General features: G+C 39.9%; 1 protein-coding gene across 6 annotated transcripts in view; it reads left to right on the top strand.

Annotated features, from left to right (window-relative positions):
• ELMOD3 (ELMO domain containing 3) overlaps nt 1-22,305 on the top strand; it is a 42,396-nt gene that overhangs the window by 14,599 nt on the left and 5,492 nt on the right. For 4 of the 6 annotated variants that reach the window (XR_013538297.1, XM_072979216.2, XM_072979218.2 and 1 more), the window contains exons 5-9: nt 2,480-2,571; nt 3,477-3,600; nt 7,684-7,857; nt 9,933-10,063; nt 19,488-19,564. Coding sequence is in view for 5 of the 6 variants with exons in the window: in XM_072979216.2 (XP_072835317.2) it covers nt 2,480-2,571; nt 3,477-3,600; nt 7,684-7,857; nt 9,933-10,063; nt 19,488-19,564 (598 nt within the window). In the remaining variant the exon portion in view is untranslated. The remainder of the gene's footprint in view (nt 1-2,479; nt 2,572-3,476; nt 3,601-7,683; nt 7,858-9,932; nt 10,064-19,487; nt 19,565-22,305) is intronic. The other 2 variants (XM_072979219.2, XM_078379790.1) reach the window with 1 other exon arrangement.

Consider the following 22,305-nt stretch of genomic DNA (forward strand, 5'->3'; position numbering starts at 1 on the left):
CAGGACCTGCCCCTGCTGTTACCCCCAGGAGCTGGCATTCGGATGCATGCCACCCATTTCTGGAAGTCGCATATGACGACTAGTGGAATTCAGCATGGTGTGGTGGATAGAGTGATGAATCTGGGGAACAGAGCTTGAAATCCCACTTTTCCATGGAAACTCATGAGGGATGTGAAAGCGGTAGAACCATTCTTTAAATATTCCACTTATTTACAAAGCTCTATTTGGGTTGCTATAACTTGGTTCCAACTTGACAACACATAACTAGTATTGGACTAGACTTGTCAGTTACCGTGTTACTTAACATTGAACCAGGTTTTAATATAGGGGTACCTAGTGTGCTGTAATGCAGTGGTTCTTAACCTTTTTGAAAGAAACGCCCCCTTGAGCCATTGAGGAAGTTATCATCGCCCCCCCTCGCCATGGTGATGATATTTATTTATTTATTTATTTATTTATTTATTTATTTATTTATTTATTTATTTATTTATTTATTTATTTATTTATTTATTATTTCTGACACTTAAATCCAATGACCCCTGGGGAAAAAAATTCAATTCCAAGAAAATGAAATGCCCCCAAAAAGTAACATTTAATGATTTAGTTACAAGCGAATTTTAAGACGCAAAAAGAAATATAAAAAGGGCATAAAAACAAAGCGCAATGCAGGAACTAAAAATTTCAAGACAAAAACTCAGAAACTAAATTAAGATTGGAGGAAAATATATATTCATGCACATTGTAAAAAGGCTGCAGCCATCTTCACAGGTTTGGCTTGCTCCAGCGCCCCCCTACCGCCCCCCTTCTGCTCCAGCGCCCCCACACCGCCCCTTTTCGTTCTACTGCCCCCCTGAAAAATGAAATCGCCCCCTGGGGGGCATTATCGCCCACGTTAAGAACCACTGCTGTAATGGATAGAGTAATGGAGTAGGACTCAGGAGGCCTGGATTCAAGTCCCTGCTCAGCCATAGAAATTTGCGGGGGGAAGGGGAGAGTAGAACTGTTTAAACCACTGTTGAATGTTAGTCTTGCTGTTTGGCTTCATTGGTTGACCCTGAGCTGTAGTATAAGGAGAAAGGGGAAAAACTCTCTCTCCATTTTCTCTGAGCTGTGTATAATTTTTTTAATTTATTTATTGTCATTGTAACCCATACAATGAAATTCACAGACACCCAGAGACCAGACATATGCACACACATAACATTCCCCAAACACTCCCCACCCACTAAAAAATCCTCCAACACTCCCCACCCAATAAAAGTCCCCACTAAAAATACAAACATAGTTATGTGCCTCCATGTAGGCTGGTGTTTTTTTTAAGTGGTGTCCAGCAGGGATAATTCCTAAATACCAGGGCATAGGATTGGAGGCTTGGGTAAAGATGATTAATTAAAGGTAGAAGAAAACTATTGGGATGATTGTAGCACATGTGATTATGCAGTGTTTCCTGTCAGAATGAGTCAATCTCATGTTGATGAGTAGGGAGGTGAAATTTAACTGTTACGCTCCCCAACACCCATAAAGCTGGCTTTGCATTGTAAGGGCTACTGTGTCTGTGGATGACACCCACCCACAGTGCCAAGACCGTTCAAGCTTTTTGGGGGCATTGTAAAAAGTGACTGAGCAAGGGACGAGAGAAAGTTAAATCTGCACTCCCAGTAACCACAGGCTGCTTTAGCTTTCCTATAGCTATTTGTGGAATAATAACAACAAAAGCATTCTGATCGTTGCAGTTTTATTTTCTTCTCCTTTAATTGCTCCCCGAAGAGTTTGCCATTTTTGGTGCACGAAGACAGAATTTTTACTGAAATGTACATCACAGCTTTAAGATCAGTTCTATAGGTAGTCAGTTCCAACCCCATCAGTGTGTCTCAATGGGTGGCAGGGGTTCATTACATTTGTTCTATATGTTTTATTTATTTTATTATTTTAAATATGCCCTTCATTCATATAGGTACCAGAGTAGAATAGAAACACAACTGAAACAAGTATGGTGACATATATGTGCATTTATATATTACCTGAAAGAAAGTATTGTTTTTGGTATCAGTACGGAAAGGGGTCAAGGAATCAACTTGACAGCACACAGTCAAATTGGACAACCATGTGCCAGATATATTTTGATTTGTATTCCTACATTGAGCAGAGGGTTGGACTTGATGGCCTTAAAAGCCCCTTCCAACATTATGATTCTATGGTTTAGTGTTGTCAGCAAAGATGTCTATTTAAGTCCTGCTCCCTTGCCCAAGAACTGCTTTCGTGGTCTGCCCTAAATCTCTCTGTTTGTTTGTTTGTTTGTTTGCTTTATTTGCTTGAGCAAATAAACATAGCCCAAATTCCAGTGTAGCATTTTAAAAACAGATTGTGTTGGTGTCTTAACACTTTGAATGATAATGTTCCACGTTGTCTTTTGAATTTATCAAGGAGAATGATGGGAAGGGGGGAAAATGCTCTTTTTCTTCTTTCTTCCCAACTGTAGGCATTGTGGAGAAGCCTCTTGGCCCCATACCTTTAATCTCTTTCAATGAAGCACTGCAGTATTTCCAGACAGCAGATCTCTCAGACTGCAGGGTATGTATGTGCCAACTAGGATTGATTTAACAGTCATACTGCTTAAGTATTTTAGGCATGGAAAATGCTGCCTTAACACTTCCTGCTTGGTCTTCAGAGCACTTCAAAGTAAGTACTTTTATTCCTATTTCATTTTGAAAGCGGGAGGAAAATTGATTGGAGCCAGTAGGTGGAGCCTCTGTCATTTAGCCTTTTCTCTCCCGGCCCTTCTTCCTTCTTGCTAAGGAAAGGATAAGACTGCAAGGCCGGGGCTGAGGACCTGAGGACCTTGAATTTTCTTCCACCTGATAAATAGTTACTGCTTCCATCTGCTTGCAACATATCCTATTGCAAACAGCTTCTTGCTGGTCCAACTTTAAAGCCAACCTGTCCAAAATTGCAGCAGCCTCATCCCATGCAAAACTGTCAGATGCCTGATTCATAATTCCTAGTGTGCCTTTTTCCACAGCTGTGTTCTTGATTTGAACTGACTTTTTTTTCTGTCATGCAACCAATGTCTTTTTTAGGAATCTCTGCACTGTTACTTTTCACTGGTCATTCTTCTTCCACACGAGCAAGGCTTGTGTAGAATTCACCCACTTATGCTGCCTGAGCACTTCCAGGACAAGTTTTCTAGAGTTTGTTCAACGAGGGTTGAACCAACTTGGATGTAGTATCCCTTTCTTTGTTGCAGGAACATGAGTATAATGTGAAGTCTGATTGCATGTTCAAGGCAGTCCCATCTGCTCCCAACCCCCCTTTCCCATCAGCCTTGAAACAGCTCTTGCCTTCAAGGCGTGCAATCTTCCCATTCAAACAGTGCACTCATTCCCTCTTCCATGTGCTTGCAACCATGTTTTGGCTTCCATTCCATTTTCTCAGTGATGCTGCACACACCTCCATTCTTTTAATTTTCCTTCTTCCAGAAAAGGATTCAGCCAACAGTGCAAAGGAGAGGACTGGCTGCCATCACCCATTTCTTATTTGGCCCTCCCCGTCTTCATCAGCAGCTGCAAAGTGAGAGAGACTTAGCCTTGGCAATAGCCCAGTGTGAGTATTGTTTCCTACAGCAAAGGCAGCCATCATCTCTGTCTTGATTGCAATCTGCTTGATATGGCCATGTCTTGAAACCTTTGGAAGGGTTGCGCATGAGCTCAGTAGCCCAGCACATACTTTATATGCTGAAGGCTCCGGGTTCAATCCTTGGCCATCTGCAAATAGGGCTGGAAAATGTTCCTTTCTAATAAGATGGAGAGGTCATTGCACCTCACTAGGTAGCTACCGCCCGCCTTAACCTGGGCAGCCCCCAGCCAGTAAGGTGCTGCCTTGCCACAGTCTATTAACCTCATGGGGTGCGTGGGGTTTAGGGTGAAAGCCGACAAGCAGATCAATAACCCTGCACCATGCAATAATCATAAGCAAACTTCTGCCCTAAAGTTGGGCACCTGGAATGTTCAGACAATTACCCCTGGCTTTTCTGATAAACTGCAGGAAATAGGCGACACATGCAAGACAGCTATCATTGACATGGAACTGAGTAGGCTGCAGATGGATATTGTTGCTCTGCAAGAAACAAGATAGCCAGAGTTGGACTCTGTCAAAGAAAAAAAATTTCTCATTCTTCTGGCAGGGAAAACTATTGAATGAGACCAGGGAATATGGTGTTGGCTTTGCGGTTAGAAATACTCTGCTGAGATCCATTGTTCCAGCTACTGTGGGGGGTGAAAGAATCCTGTCTTTGCAGCTCCACTCATCAGCAGGACCGGTCAGCCTCATTAGTGCATATGCACCAACACTGTCGTCCACAACAGAAATCAAAGACAAATTCTATCATGATCTGGCAGCTACTATCAAAAAAATCCCCGAGAGAGAGCTGCTGTTCATTCTCTGAGACCAACGCTAGAATTGGTACTGATCACAGTTCTTGGCCCAATTGTCTGGGCTGTTTTGGCATTGGGAATATGAACGAAAATGGCCAACACTGTTTTGCTATTACGTATTATGGTCTCTATGTCAGCATCACATTCTTTAATCCGAAGCTTCAACACAGAGTCTCTTGGAAACATCCAAGATTGAAGCATTGGCATCAGCTCGATTTGATCCTCACTAGATGCTCTAGCCTTCCTAGTATTATGATCACACGCAGTTACCAGGGTGCTGATTGCGATACTGATTACTCTGTGGTGTGTAGCAGAGTCAAACTGCGAATAAAGAGATTGTATCACATGAAAAAGGAAGGAAGACCATGTATTGACATCAGCTGTTTATAAATGCTGCTTATAACACTGCCTTGTCCACATTTGGCAAGAAGACCAAAAAGACGGCAGATTGGTTTGAAGCCATTCGAAGGAGTTGATGCCAGCATTGAGGAAAAGAGGAGAGCTCTAGCAGCATACAGAGCCTGTCCTAGTGAGTACAACTTTCAGGTTCTTCGAGTTGCTTGTAGCAAAGTCCAACAGACTGCCAGGAGATGTTCTAGCGATTATTGGCTTCAGCTCTGCTCTCAGATACAGACAGCAGCAGACACAGGTAACATCAAGGGAATGTATGATGGTATCAAGCAGGCTTTAGATCCAATACAGAAGAAATCTGCTCCTTTGGAGTCTGCTACAAACGTGATCCTCCAGGACCGAGCACAGCAAATGGAACGCTGGGTGCAGCATTAATCTGAGCTATATTCCAGAGAGAATGTAGTAACCTAAGACGCACTAAATAACATTGAGTGTTTGCCTGTCTTGGAAGAGTTGGACAGCGAACCAACTTTAGCAGAAATAAAAGGGGCCTTGGATTCCCTCAAGGCACCTGGGAAGGATAACATCCCTGCTGAAATGCTGTAAAGAGATAATCACCACTGAGCTGTGTGAAATCTTCTGTCTTTGCTGGAAGGAAGGTGGAGTACCACAGGACATGAAGGATGCAAACATCATCACATTGTATAAGAACAAAGGGGACAGGGGCGACTGCAATAACTACCGTGGTATCTCTCTTCTCAGCGTTGTAGGGAAGCTGCTTGCCCGTGTTGTGCTCAAGAGGCTCCAGGTGCTTGCAGACAGAGTCTATCCAGAATCACAGTGTGGATTTCGAGCTAATAGATCCACCATTGACATGGTATTTTCCCTCAGACAGTTGCAGGAGAAATGTAGGGAACAACGACAGCCACTCTTCGTGGCCTTCATAGATCTTACAAAGGCCTTTGATTTGGTTAGCAGGGACGACTTTTTTAAAATACTTACCAAGATTGGATGTCCACCTGAACTCCTTAACATCATCAGATCCTTTCATGAGGAAATGACGGGCACTGTAGTTTTTGATGGCTCAACGTCAGATCCCTTTGACATCCGAAGCAGAGTGAAACAGGGCTGTGTCCTCGCGCTGACTCTGTTTTGGATCTTTTTTGCTGTCATGCTGAAGCATGGTTTTGGAACTGCAACAGAAGATGTCTATCTCCTGACTAGATCAGATGGAAAGCTCTTTTAATCTCTAGATTGAGAGCGAAGACCCAAGTCCAGCTGAAATGCATGAGGGAGTTCCTCTCCGCTGATGATGCAGCTGTTGTTGCCCATTCTGCTGAAGAGCTCCAAGAACTTATGAACCGTTTTAGTAAGGCCTGCAAAGATTTTGGATTAACAATCACCCTGAAGAAAACACAAGTCATGGGCCAGGGCATGGAGTCTCTTCCCTGTATTACCATCTCTACACAAGAACTGGAGATCGCTCATGATTTCATGTACCTTGGCTCAACGATCTCTGACACTCTCTAGATGTTGAGCTGGATAAACGCATTGGCAAAGCAGCTGCCATGTTCTCTAGACTCACAAAGAGAGTATGGCTTAATAAGAAGCTGACGGCATATACCAAGATCCAGGTCTATAGAGCCTGTGTCCTGAGTACACTCCTGTACTGTAGTGAGTCCTGGAACCCCTGTGCATGGCAGAAGAAGTAGAACGTGTTCCATATGCATTATCTCCGATGCATTTTTGCCAGTAGAAGGTTCCAAATAGAGTAGTCTTAGAATGAGAATTTTTAGCATGTATACACTACTGAAACAGCAACATCTACATTGGCTCGGGCATGTCATGAGAACGGCTGACAGTCGAATTCCAAAAGATCTCCTGTATGAAGAATTAGTGCAGGGAAAGCGCCCCAGAGGGAGACTACAGCTGTGATACAAGGAGATCTGCAAGCGGGATCTGAAGGTCTTATGAATGGACCTCAACAGATGGAAAAGTTTGACATCTGAGCATTCAGCCTGGAGGCAGGCGGTGCATCATGACCTCTCCCAATTTGAAGAGACACTTGTTCAGCAGGCCAAGCCAAAAAGGCAGTCCTGAAACCAGCAAAATCAGGGAGCTGGACAGGGGACAGATTGTATTTGTCTTCAGTGTGAAAGGGATTGTCACTCTCAAATTGGCCTTCTGAACCACACTAGATGCTGTTCCAAGACCTCTGTTCAGAGCATGTTATCATAGTCTCTCAAGACTGAAGGATGCCTACATGGACGGAATAATATGGAAATATTTTTTCAGGAGTCTGACTCAGTATAAGACAGTGTCATACGTTCTAATAGAGAAATGTTAATTTCTTCTGCCATGGAGGAGGCTGAATTAGATCAAAGGGCTATTACCAACCTCGGAAGGTGAACTGTTCGGAAAGAGGTGCAGGTTTCAGAAATTTTGTCACTTCAGAAACTGATTCACCTTTTTGAGGTTGAGGTTGGGTCTCCAATCTAAATTATCCTCCCTCCACTGGAGAAAAAGAAGCTTCACAGTAAGTATCACTTTTGTTTTGCACTACTGCTCATAATGGGCAAGAAAGGAAATGGCCAATAGCTGTGGTGACTGGGAGATTCAGAGAGCTGTGATTCCCCCCCCCCCAAAAAAAAGCATTCCCAAGATCCAGCAAAGATGTAGCATGCTTTTTTTTTATGAGTGTCTTTTTAAGAGCTCAATTACTATCTGCTTTGAATGGCGATATCCTCCTTATGATTTAAGCAGAGGGTTTCTCTCTCTTTTTCTCTCTCTGTTGTTCAAAATCTTTGAGCAGACATAGGATTAAATTTGGTCTTTTCACATTCAGCAATCATACACTTATCCTCAGTTGCAGGAAGGAAGTAATCAGTGTTTCCTTGTACAGGTGGCTTGGATAACAATGAAAAAGTGCACATGCGAATCCTGCAAACCATCTACAAGAAATTAACAGGTTCCCGATTTGATTGTGCCCGTTATGGACCCCACTGGGAAGACCTGGGATTCCAAGGTATGGGAAGAGGAGGAGAACTACATTCTGCAAACGAGTGCTTACCTGGTGGTGAGATCTCCTTTTTGAGCATTTGGTGGAGGAAGTGGGTTCCCCTTTTGTGTGTCTTAATAACCCATGCTTCAATATATGAAATCTGGCTCTGAGGACTCTACAGCCCATGCTGCTGAGCTGTGCTTGAGTAGGGGTCACTGCGGATCAAGGATCCCAGCAATTGTGGATCGTTTGTGTTTGAGGGGGGAGTGTTGGAGGAGATGACCAAATATGCAGAGTTGGCTCACTCTGCCCCTGTAAGTGGGGAACAACTAGTGGCCTCCAGGTATTGTTCAGCTTCCATCAGTCCTAATCAGCATAGCTAGTAGTGAGGGCTGATGGAAATTGCAGCCCAATAACATTTTGAAGACCACCAGTTGCCTTCCCCAACTGTAAGTCCTGTGCAGGGTTTGGAGTTGCTTCCCCATCTACCATGCTTGGCAGAATTCAGGCACATGAGATTAACTTCGGCATATTTACTAGAACTTTGTATTCCACCAACAGGAGCCTGATACAAAAAACATGTAGTTGGAATTAAAATATTCTGAGCCTAGCTATTTATTTGGAGTCGTGGAACTGAAGAAAGCTTTCAATTCTCCCATCCAGAAATCCATTCCATCCCTTTAAAATCCATTTATGGTACCTTAATCAGTTTCAGCAGTATACTTTGGGCCAAAAGGGGATTGTGTGCTACTGCTATGTGAAATAATGCATAGTCAGAAATCCTTCCTGTTCTCTATAAGTCACTGATCTATCACCGGAGCCTCTGCCCGCTCTTTCACAAGAGGATGCATCAGTGTCACAGGTGCCCCTTGCTTCTGCTGTAACACCTGGAAAGGGAGCATGATTTTCCCCTATGGGAAGAGCTGTGCACTTGCTCACATCTGGCACTCCATATTTACTCAAAGGAGAGAGTTGATTTTTCTCTTGGTGAATTATCGCAGAAGTGTGTGGGTGGGTGGGTGGGAAATAGCTTGCACTTCTTTGTTTTGTATTTTCCATGAATCTCCTGGGCAGGAGAATGCTGAAGCAAAACAGTTCGTTAGCATGCTTCTTGTCATTTGAATTCTGAATATTTGGCCTTTTGATAGTTATTTTTACATGTCTGATTCCACGGATGGTTACTGGTTTGTAATTTGTAAGATTTTTTTGTGTGTGTTTAATATTTTAAAACCTTACCTTGAGAAACGAACATTAGTTTGCTCTATTTTAAAAATGGATATTAAAAATTCAAGAATTTATACCAAACAATAAGAGCAACCCGAGCAAACCAAAACAAAGCAGTCAATAAAAACAGCAATAAGAATGATAAAAGCAGAAAAAGCGTGCATGCATGTATAAGTACATAAAAAATACATAGCTTTGTCTAAGAAGAGTAGCCGCTCGTTCAGTGTCCCTGTGCAGAGCTTTCCAGAAGCAGGGCACTGTTACCCCAAAACATCAATCTGTTGTTTGCCTTCCCTCTGCCACAGGCGGGCCAGTAATGTGGCCCCAGCCATTCTTGGGCGGCTGCACCAGGCCCAGAAATGAACCGAAATGGTGCCGAAACAAAGTAGGATGTAACTGGAGACCCACTTTCCATTTTGATTTTGAGGATGGGGCAGAATGAACTTGGTAGCCACTGAGACTTAGAGTAAAAACCAGTTCTCCTAGCCTCAGGAGTTCCTGCCCCCCCCCCACCAGTCTTTGTTTGGCCTAGGGAAGCGTTTGGGCCCCCCAAACAGACTGGGGCTGCACTTAGCCTAAAAGGTTCAAGACTTCAGAGGAGAGCACTGTTGCTTAAAGGGCAAACAGGTCGTCCAAAATGCGGCTTAGTTTGGATCACCGTGAGCTCTGCAGCCGAGGCTGGAAGACTTCGCTTTGGACTGACATTTTCCTCTGTTTTTCACTTTTGGAGGCAGTTGGGCATACATGCATAATGGGAAGATGTATTTTGTACTCCCAGGGGATAGCGATAAGCTTCTATCGAGTAGTCTGGCTTGGCAATTAACAGCCCTCTAATGTAACATTACATAGGCAGTAATTCACAAATATGCCCAGCATGAGAGCACTGACTGGTCTGGTTTAACCGTCTTTGTGTGTTTTATACTTAGGGACAGATCCTGGCACAGACCTACGTGGGACTGGATTGCTAGGATTAATGCAAACTTTATATTTTGTAATGGATTCTCGGATATTACCTGTAGCTCGAGAAATTTTCAAGCTGTCCCATCATGAAACACAGGCACGTTTCCTCCTCTTCAGCTCTAGTTCTGGATTTTTAAAATATTATTATTGCAAGCTTATGGGAAATACAAGTTTGGCAGCCTACTATATATATATTTACTTTTGACCACAATGCAACCGCTTAGTCAACTAGAATAACCTAATTGAATCAATGCGGAGTAGTAAATCAACATTTATACAAATCACATTGATCAAATGCCTTTTCTAGTTGGGACTAGTAAATGGATTTAGGCCTTTATGCTTAAATTGTGAGCTACATCTGTCTATTGAAAAGATTTTAGCCAGCCAATTCCTGCCCCTAGTTTGTTTTTATCAACCTTTTCGGAGACAGGTAGACTTTCTTCCTCTAATAATTATGTGTTTAAATCTCACTGTACAACTAGCTAATTTTCTCTCTGTGTGCAATGCAGATTTATTAGCAATCAGCTTAGACTATTGCTTTACTGACATCAGCATCATGACTATGTGGCTTTACTGAGTTTAAGTAATTCCAGCTCCCTTTTTCCTGACCTGCTTTTTGAATACCTTTGCATGAGGAAGTGACAGAAAGTTTGCACAGATAATTTTGCACTTTTTCTCTTGGCCTGTTGAGAGTATTACTGCAACTTCCATTTTGGAATTTGTTTTCTGATCACATTATAACTATCTGTGCATCTTGTCTCAGGTCCCTCTTTGTTGAAATTATTGGCTTCTCTCAGAAGAAATGGCAAGTTATACTTTGCTGTTGTGGGTTCAAGTAACAGAACTTTGTACATTACCCTCATACTTTCTGTATTTCTCGTTGTTTGAGATGAGAAGCTTCCATGGTGAATTTCTGCAAGAAATAGCTTGCTGGCCTGAGACATAACAATAAACAGGCATTTGCTACAAACCAGGGTTAGGTGCTTCTAATCCCATCTCAAGCATGGGATGCCATATGCCTCTTGGAGGAGTTCTCCAGCAGAGATGAACCTGACACTCCAGAGCCCAGTAGAGCAGAAGAACTGCCCAATCCCACAGGCCAGGGACACTTAGAGAGCCAGGAGTGAGCCTTTGGGTGATCAAGGGCTTGAAGACTAAGGAGGAGAAAGATACCCCACCGCATACAGTGAATGGGAACAGAAAAGGCCGACTGAAGACCCTAGGCAAAATGCTCGGTTGTGGGGAAGAACTTCTTGAGAGAAAGAGTCTCCTCAAAATTAGGCACTTCTTCCAGAAAGGCCAAACTCTTTGGCTGAGTCTTTCCCCCACTACCCTGACACCTACAGCTGAGTGCTGGAAGGGCTCTATTGCGACTGGAAGCTACTGAAGACAACGTGTTTGTTGTTGCTGCAATTTTGTCCTATATGTCCAGACTCCTATTTCCAGTTCCTCAACCATATTTGGCTACTGGACTGTTGGCCTATGTCCTTGGACTCTCTTTGTAGATATGGTGGCAGATATTATCTCGATTTTGATGTTGAGACTAATATCCGAGTGGCACTTTGGATCGTCCTGCTATGGTTTTCTGCTGCAGTGAGCCACTCAGTACTTGCCCGTGCTGCTTTGCTTTCTCCTTCACTTGGGGTTTCCTCAACCAGGAGCCCTGATGGTCTTGCTCAGCAAAGAACAGGCCATGGGGGGGGGGGGGATAATGAATGGGAGAAGGCAAAGGGCTTAACGACTGCTTGCAACAACAAATTATGCTTGGCTTTCAGAATGCAGAGATTTTTTTTCTATCGTCTGCTCTGTTTCTTAATAAGAACTACTGTATGTGATACCAAGTCAATTCTGATCTATAGTGACCCTCTCCAAGATTTTTCTGGACACAAAGAACTCAGAAGTGGTTTGCCATTCTCTTGTTCTTGGGGACTGTGCAGTCTGCCTGGGGGAGACTGGGGGGGGGGAATCAAACTTCTAACCTCTGGCTTCACAACCAGGTACCCAAGTCCCTGAGCTGTCTGACCAACTGCTTTCATTCAGAAGCTTGAACTTTGGTTGGTTATTTCAGGAGGAATGTTGTCCAGTCTGTCTTGTGGGAAAGAGGACAGGACTCTGCTCTATACCTTTAGAAATGTCAGACCTACTGAGAGTCTGTCTTCCACACAACTGTTAAAGATATGCAACTCTCTCCTATATTTCATTAATTAAACTGTACTCCTGCTGTTTCACCAGTGTCCCTTCCTGGCCCCTTTGCTAACCATTTGCCTTATATTTTAGACAGGGTGGCATTCTTTCTTTTGAAGGCTGTATCTCTTGTGAGTGTGAGGGGGAAGTTTTTGCAGGTGATAGGAGAGTGTGCAGCCAGCTGTGCGTGGGCCCAGAGACAAAAGAACAGTGTCCCCCTTTGTATATGTAAAGATGCTCACTTGGTTATTCACACATACCCTTTTTGGCCGCTCACTGTTCTCTCATTCTCCCTACTCAATAGGCTACCAAAGAAAAGTTGCTATTGCCAGAAATGAATCTGATGGAATGTTTTTGAAAGTAGGGCCGGGGCATTGGGTGCCTGCCTTTTTTAGATACCACAAATGAATCAATGCCTGAAAAAGCACAATGCTTTCGAGCATTCACCAAAGGCATCCTTGTTTGAACTGTTTACTTGTCCAGGATTGAGTCCACCATTGGAGAGTATGTATTTAACATTTTTGAAGGACATGGCATGGCTTTGAGCTTTGTGCTTTTTTCTTTTGATTGAAATTTTGGACACCGAGCTTCACATGTAAGACAGGCCTTAGTGGAATTTAAATACAAAGCTGGTCCTTTCATAGAGGATTAGTATCTAAAAAGTAAAGATATTTATGCTGTAAAGATGACCTCACTTTAGTTTGTTTCTTTGTTTGATCCTGAATCCAGACTAAGATTATTTAATTTAGTTCCTACTGAAATTAATAGAATTTAGAGCAGCTAGTTGAAGGACCTCTTCTGGAATGCATGCCTTAATGTTGTAAGGTTTGTGGGTTGCCCAAAGATGAATAGTCAAAACTGAGAAATCAGACACATAGTCATCTTTCCTCTTCAAGCATTAACAATCACAACAACAGGAAAGCAAAGAATGACTGTGAATAGCGTTCTCTCATGAAGCAACTGGATTAAATGTATTTGCGAAGGTTTTCACGGCCGGGATTTAATGGTTGTTATGGGTTTTTCGGGCTCTTTGGCCATGTTCTTTTTTTTTTTAATAAATTTATTTTTAAACTATTAAGGATAGGGTAGGGAATATAGAAGGTAAAAGGAAGTGGAAGGGATGGGAAAAGGGTTTTGAGAATAAGAGAACACAAAGTATATAATCATCCAATATTTTCATATTAAGTATACAAGCATGTAATCTATTTTCCAATAAAAGCTCAACTTTCTACTTTTTTTAACTGTTTGATTACCCCCTAGCTTTCAACTTGCAATTATGTTATGATTTGAATCTAAGTTATTCCAACACTATCAGGAAACTGAGACCAATTGTAAAATACATCCCCTCTTTCAATTTCCTTTTGTCTTAGACATACATTCAGCAGGCCTGAAAGAGTATACATTTCTATCCCTTCTCCTATTTTCTCAACATGCTTCTTTTGTTTCTGTGACTCTATTTTCTTCCATTTTTTGAGAGGGAAGGACAGATCCAGAATTTCTGACTGTTGTAGCTACATAGCTTACTGGGTAACACTTAATCCCCTTTATATTGCCTGGCATCACACTCAATACACACAGTTCTGGAGTTTCCTTTAGCTGTAGTTTAATATCTGATGTTTTCTCTTCCATTAAATCTTCTACTAAGTCTTCAATCTGGCTGAGACGCTCATTTACCTGCTTAAATCCTGTCAATATTGTCATTTGCATAATAACTTGCCATTCTTTATCTAACAAAGTCTCTGACCATTGATATCTAATTTTTTCAGGGGCGATTTCCATCTTTCCAGTGAGTATGATCTGTATATATAATGCTCTTTAGTTTCCACTATTTTATCAACAAACCAAACCCCCCCCGGTACTTCCTCTCCCCCTTACCCAGATATTATAATATATAAATCAACCTCTAGTCCAATGAATTAAATTACAACTATGACAGTATTGTCAGGATCATACACAGTCCAGCCAAAAAAAAATCAAAACCAGTCTAATCAGCAAACACAGGAAATAAGTCTCTCTCATAGATGTTGTTATAATCTGTCAGACTCCTGTCCAGGTTTTGCAAGCTGCTCCGTCCGTTCAGTCATTTGTCTCGCTGATGATTGCCAGACCGTTTTTTTTTTTTTTTTTTTTTTTTTTTTTTTTTTTTGCTTCCAAAAGATTATTCCTCCTTCAAAAGCCCAGCAAGGTTCTGTTATCAAAGTGCCATTCATCAAACTCCTCAGTCTGTTCAGTTCAGATCATATCGCTGTTAATTCACAGTCTGTTTTTTTAACTTCCAAAAGCTTATTTCTCCTTCTCCAAAAACCCAGCTCAGTTTTGTTATCAGAGTCCCACATAGTCTAAGAAAAAAGATCCAGGGTATACAACATTCACCAAGTTTTAGTCCCTTAAAGCCTGTCCAGTATTATTTTCTCTGGGATTTTTTCCAAAAGCACCAGCTACAGTGGACCCTTGACTTACAGACAGCTTGACTTACAGACTTTTTGAGTTACAGACTTCTCTGGCCGCAAAATTTAGGTTTGACTTGCAGACTGAGATTTGACTTACAGACCAGAAAAAAACCAAAATGGAACAAAAACGGCCTGTTACGGGATTAATCGGTTTTCAATGCACTGTAGGTCAATGGAGACTTGACTTACAGACTTTTTGACTTGAGAACCGCCTTCCAATATGGATTAAGTTCTCAAGTCAAGACCCCACTGTATTTCTGTCTCACTGTTCTCTCAGTTCGACCTTGAACCAGCTTGCTGTTTAAAAGTCAAGTTTCCTTTTGTTTTGAGGCGCGAGCTGGCAAGCCAGATACGTTGCTGTTATCTCCTTTCGGTCAAATATTTTCACTCTCATTTCTTCTTCATTTTAACGAGGTTTTTCATAAATCAAAGGCTTTCATTTACTTTGTTATTATAAGAGGAAAGTGTGAAGCTCAACAAAACTTGGCTCCCAGCTCTCAAAAATACAGCGTGCAAAAGGTCAATGAACTCTACCCAGCCACAAGGACAGGGGATCACTACACACAAAAGACCAGCTAATGACACCCATCAACCACAGTGATGGATAATCTCTTCTCCTTAGCACAGCAATACACCCCCAACAAGACACACTAATCACCGATCTACAGAAAAAGACAAAAGCCATAAATACTGCACTCCCAAGCCTACTACACCAGAGCACAGAGTGCTGTCTTCTGAAGATGCCGGCCACAGAGACTGTCAAAATGTTAGGAAGAACAACCTTCAGGACACGGCCAAAGAGCCCGAAAAACCCACAACAACCAACTGGATTAAAGATTAAAGGATGTCAAGTTGTTCAGGTACACAAATGCAAAAGGAACATCTAAACCTGCATAACAAATATAATTAGGATATGGAATATGGGGACATAAACCAAAACAAAATCAGGACATTTTCAATCAGATAATTACAAAGTATAATTTTCAATCAAGTAGTTGCAAACTCAGAAGAAATGGTTTGGCTATAACAGCCAAGCAAAGTCTGACCAAGTAATAGCCATTATCAACATAAGCCCCATTCAAGTCTGTTCTCCCTTTATGTGTACTGAAGAAGAGGAAACTGAAGCTTTTATGTGGGAGAAAACCAAGTTTAGGGATGCTGAAAGACTGGGAAGGAAATTGACAAGTTTAAGTTAAAAATAAAATACTGAAGGAATACGAGGATGACATTCCTTGAAGAAGATGTCTTTGAAGGGAAATGTGCAGTATTAAAAAGTAAAGTGAAATCTGCTCTCAAAGCACTTTGAAAATATAAATCAACAGGAATAGATGAGCTATCAAGAGACCCATTTAAGGCTACAAGATTGTTCCAAAGCCATGGATTGTTCCAAAGAAATGGTCATGCCACATTTTATTATATTAATAACCTATTCTTTAAGCTACTGTTAGGCAGCATATGGAGAAATAGAATAGTTTCTGACTTGCAGTGGTACCAGGCATAGGTGTTTTGGGTTCTAATCTGTTTAGTCTATATAGCATGCAAAAAACTGGATTGGATTCAGATGAAATAGAAGTGAAAATTGATTGAAAAATGTCAGTAATTTAAGATGTGCAGATAACACCACACTAATTGGCATAAAACAACTGATTTGAAACAACTATTAAGAAGTTAAAGAAGAAAATACAAAAGCAGGAATACAGAAGAATAGTATTACCTTATTGTTTCTGGCCAAAATAAAGCAAAAGATAAATAAAAAATAAGGGAAAAATTGTTGTGCCACTGTAAAAATTTGGGCACCTCCTTGACTGACCATCAGTCAGATGGGTGGTATAGAAATTGAATAAATAAAAAAAAATAAAACAAAGACCAACTGCTATATTTTAATGTGAGCTTTCATGGACAGTCTACTTCCTAGAATCATAGAATAATGGAGTTGGAAGAGGCTTATAAGGCCATCAAGTTTAACCCCTTGCTCTGTGCAGGAATTAAAGTCAAAGCCAGTCTGACAGATTGTTGTCCAATTTACTCTTGAAGGCCTCCATTATTAGCATGCTCACCACCTCCCAAGGTAACTGTCGTACTGCCCTAACAGTTATGAGGTTTTTCTTGATATCCACCCTAAATCTGGCTACTTGTAGCTTGAGCCCATTATTCTGTGTCCTGCACTCTGGAATGATGTCCTGCACTCTTCCTCAGACACTTCCTCAGTTCGAATAGGTGGACTTGTCCATGAAAGCTCACATTAAGTATATCAGTTCGTCTTTAAGATACCACAATGTTTTTGTCTTTTTTAAAAAATTTCTTTTGTTTTGGCCTGATAGGCTAGCACAGACTAGCATGGCTACCTCTTCGAAAATTACCTTAATGTTAACTCTGAATAAATCAAAAATAGTTGAAAATTTTCTGTTCCTTGGTTCAGTCATCAATCGATACAGAGACTGCTGCCTGGAATCAGAGGAAGACAGAGACTTTAAAACACAGCTGTGAAGGAACTAGAAATGAAAGGTGTGTTGCTGCAGATGAAGGTCAAGATTATTGACACTGAAGTATATGGAAGTGAAGGTGAACAGTGAAGATGGCTTGATAGGAAAAATACTGATTTGTTCAGAATGTAGTGTTAGAGGACAGCTTTATAAACACTGTGGAACATCAGCAAGACAAGTAGGTTCTAGATCTTGTAGATTTTGATTCTGCTTTTTCAGTAGAAGCTAAAATCAGTAAGCGGAAGCTTTGGGCAGATTGTGGAAAGGCTCACTGAGAAAGACGATCATGCTGTAAAAAAAAGTGGAAGGCAATAGGAAAAGAGGAAGGCCAAACATGAAATGAAATGATTCCGTACAGGATCTTTTGGAGATAGTTAATTCATAGGGTTGCTGTAAGTTGGAAGAGATGAGATGGCACCTAATAATAAATGGAATGAACTGGGTGTGGTTGCAATCCTGTTCGTTGGTAATTCTAGCTTATGTGCACGTATTTGTGTGCACTTTTGTTGTTAACCCATTACTATCCATCTTTCCTTTTATAATAGAAAAATACGTCAATAAACAATTGGCAACAAAAAAGAAAATACATTTTAATCTTACTGGTAACCTTTTCCAACAGTTGCTTCAAGGGTACTGCTGGTAAACAGACCTAAAATCAAATGTATAATAAGATGCTGAAATGTGACTAATGCTTCTGCTGTGCAGAAAAGTGTGTGCTGAAATTGGTCCTACCAGAGCAGTTGGAAGGCCAGAAAATGCACCATTGACATCTCAGCGAACTGTCCCATTCATCTTTTAGGTTCTTGTGTTAGGAAGCCAGGCAGCTGCTTCACTTTTACAGCATTTTTCAAGGTGGATATTTACTATATAATTTACAATAAAGGATTCTCAGCAGGTTGAGGAGAAATCGTGATCAGTACATTTTTGAACTATCCTACATCCAAAAATCTCAGGGCACGGTGCAAAGCAAGATCTGAGTGTTGTCATACGATTCTAGAGGGCCTTTTTAAAGGAGAAAGGCAGGATAGATAGATAGATAGATAGATAGATAGATAGATAGATAGATAGATAGATAGATAGATAGATAGATAGATAGATAGATAGAGAGGCAAAATTAACTAAAACAATTTAAAACTGATTTTTAAAAAAAATTAACCAGCTAATATGCCTAAATAAAAATATTTTAACATACCACTGGAAAGGTAATAAAGTGAGCAACAGTCACATTTCTGTAGGGAGGCAAGTCCTCAGATCATAACAGAGAAGATGCCTGCTTTTGTTGGTGCATAGCATGTCTCTCCATGCAGATTATAAATCAAGGGCAAGAGGGCTTAGGGAGAAGCAGTCTTTTCAAGAATCACCAATAATGAGAACTATGAAGGATTTTGATAGCGTGTGTGTGTGTGTTTAGCTGATCTCCTTTGGCCTGCCTCTTACTCTACTGCAAATTCAAGCTAGTAGTAACAAGACCCAGCTGGCATTAAATTATGTGGTTCATGGTAGCTGAATAGCTTGGTGAGTTAGATATACTGTACGAGGTAGAGCAGGAAACCCGAGATTCAGTTCCCGACTGTGCTTTTTGGGAAAAGGGACAGCCTGTTGTAGCTGTTGGCAAGCTGTACAGTCTTAAATACCCCCAGAAGAAGAAATTGATAAACCACTTCTGAGTACACTATACTTGGAAAACTCTGGAAAGGGTCACCCTAAGTGGAAATTGACTTGATGATAAGTTAGGGTGTGGTGATTATCAGTCAGAGAGTTCAGGATGGGACAAAGAGTTCAAGTTCCAGAGATGTAGCTCTCAGAGGTGCAAAAGGCAGATAACAGGCACAGTAATGCAAGAATTGGATGTCAAACTTGCTTTCTTGTACATTCTGTGGTTTGTGTTTTTATGCTGTGTTTCTATTTTTATTGTTTTCAGTGTTACTACATTTTGAGTTGATTTATTGCATGTTGTAGGTTACTCAGATATCTTTTAATGTGATGGCTTAAAAATGAAGATAGGAAAATTGTGGCTTTCCAGATTGTGTTGGAATGCAGCTCCCATCATCCCTTGCCATGAGCTATGCTGGCTGATGGGAGTTGTAATCCAACGTCATATTGACAGCCAACTTTTCATGAATGTGGGTCAGTAAGGTCATTTATGTTCAGATTCAACTAGGATTATATGAAAGCAACAAGTAAAACACAGATCTGTAAGAAAGATTCTGTATCTAGTAGCAGAACGTCAAAAAAATCAGCATTTTTATTTGGTTCACTTTAAATTTCGGATGACGACGACAAAACTCAAACCTGTTCAAAATGTTTTCTGATCCACATCTGGCTATAGTCAAGTAAAATGAATTGAATTTCAAGTTAATTAAGGATAGACACACTCTTCTGACATATTCAGCTTTCTTTACAGAATTTCCCATTCTGTGTGATGTCTATCAATATTACACGTATTGTAATCCAGGTGCTGAGGGAAGAACGCCTTTCTAGGTAAGTTTATTCTGACTCTCTCCTTCTGCGATTGAATTCTATGGTTACGGTAGAGTCAGGGCTGCCAGCTTTAACTAACAGATCAGTTGGCTAAATTAATTAGATTGATCAGTGAATGGGAATCTTAAATAGCAAGACTGCAAGTAAAAGGCGGTCATGTTTTTAAGGTTGTCTTGACTCATACATGTGGGTGAAGTAAGAATGAAGATATAGACACTGGCTAAATTTCTGTTGTGTAACCTGATGTCATCTAAGACTAAGGATGTAATGATTCATGGCCGTTTTGGGGGAATTAAAATTTTCCAACCTGCCCCCACCAATCCCCTCCAATTTTACGGCAACATTGGGAGGGCTGTGGGACAGGGGAAGATATTTTTATTTCTGAAAATTCCTACTGTCAATAAAATCATCCCAACTGTGATGATTTTGTGAAATCAAAGTATCCCAAGGGGACCTTGGAAGAGGAGAGAGAGAGGGAGAATCAGAAACTTTTAATTCCTGAGTAATAGCTGTGGCTGATGACAACCTTTTCTTTTATGTGGCACAGCACGATTTCAGCCAATATTTAAGATGGTTGTTCCCTTTAAATATGGATAATAGCTTTTGCTTATGAACATCAATCCACGAGAAAATTCTGGAACAAATTATAAAGTGGTCATTCTGCAAGCACCTTAAAAACAATGCAGTAATAAGTCGAAGCCAACTCGGATATGTCAGGAGCAAGTTCTGCCAGTCTATTTTTTAAAATTTAAATTTATTAAAGAATATAAAATACATGAAAAAGATACAAAGCTAGCAGATAATTTTTTAATGCATACATATATACACAAAGTTTCCCCACCACCACCATTCTTTTGATGGAACGTCACTCTTCCCTTTAATTAATACATAGTCAATAAAAACTCCCAAAATATCTCTGCAGATATTTTTGTTTATCAAACTCTTTTTAAACTTAATATCACAATAGTTTATCATTATTACCTATATTTTATACTTCTTCTCTGCTGGTCAGTGACCGTAATAAAGATTGATCAATCATCTTTATACCATTCATTTAATTGAAAATCATGCTTTAATTTCTGATTTTTAGCTATAATTAATCTTGTTTCTCATACCAAATTCATTATTAACTTTTTTTCATTCTAATTCCATTGTTCCTTATCAAATATTGATAACAACTCTATTCTCGGGATATGGTCTACATTTAATTCTACTAGTATTTCATTAATTTCTTCAAAATCCAGCTCCCAAAATTTCATTACATTTTACTTCCCCCCCACATATGAAAATAAGTACCTACACAAGTATTGCATCTCCAACATAAATCTGAAAATTTACCATCCATATAATTTAATTTTACCAGTGTTAAATACCATTTCCAAACTAGTTTATAAGAATTATCTTTTATTGTTAGTGACATACATTTTAATATTATTTTACCCCAAATATTTTCCTATGTTTCAATACTTATTTCCCTTTCCAAATCCATTTCCCACGATGCCTCAAGCATGTCGTGTTGGTCTTCCACTTCTATTAGCATCTTATAAATTTAATAACTTACCTTGTTTTTGCCTTAGTAGAACCGTCTCTTCAAATTTCTTAAGATCCCTGCATTTCCCATTTCCCCCCACGCATTATTTAGTCCATTGTTCAAGTTGGATCAAGTTAAGCCAAGATATTTTCCCCCTTCCAATACTAATCTTATTTGCTCTTTATCCCTTGTCTTCTCCATCCAAACTTTAAATCTGCTAGCTTGTTTTTTCTTTAATATTTGCTCCAAATTCTTATTTAAATTAAATGGGAATTTCTAAAATTCTACTCCTGGGATGTAAGGGAGAGATTGAGAGAATAAATATTTTCTTAAACTTATTCCAAATTTGCAATATATTTCTAAAAATTGGCTTTTCTATTTTTTATGAGGGTCATGTTTTATTTAAAAAGAATACTTTTGAAAGCACCTTACACTTCTCGAAATTCTGACTTTACCAATATTAATTTATCAGGTTGTGTTATAATATCCACCATATATCTCATATATATCACCATATAACTAGCTATATAATAATACTTTATATCAGTAAGTCCCAGTCCCCCTATTTTTGTGGTCTGTACCATCTTTTTAAATTAATTCTTGATTTTCTATCTCTATTACATCATTTATTAATTATATTTTGCCATCTTTTAGTTCTTCTGATATCTTAATTGGTGAGATCGTAAACAAAAAAATTAATTTCAGGTAAAATCTTTATTTTACATGCTGCTATTCTACCAAACCATAGTAATTCAGTTTTCCTAAAATTATTTATTTATTTATTTATTTATTTATTTATTTATTTATTTATTTATTTATTTATTTAGATTTATACCCCGCCCATCTAGACCAAAGGTCTACTCTGGGCGGCAGTCTTTAATTTATCTTACATTTCTTGTTTTAATTGATCAAAATTTTCTTCTTTTAAATATTATATGTTTAAATATTTATATGACATTTATACCTAAATATTTGATAACAGAATATATTTTAATTCCAAATGTAGTCCTAATCCTCTCCTTCTCTTCCTTATCACAGTTATATAGGATCATCTCTGATTTATGCAAATTTATTTGTTAACCTGTTATTTCTCCAAATTCCTTCAAATGCACTCTCACCCAATCCATCACCCTATCTGGATCTTGTGTCATGAATAATGTGTCATTAGCAAACAAACTGATTCTAGTTCCATCTTTAAAACTTACACCTT

Source organism: Pogona vitticeps, chromosome 8 (assembly GCF_051106095.1).
Source record: "Pogona vitticeps strain Pit_001003342236 chromosome 8, PviZW2.1, whole genome shotgun sequence".
NCBI lineage: Eukaryota > Metazoa > Chordata > Lepidosauria > Squamata > Agamidae > Pogona > Pogona vitticeps.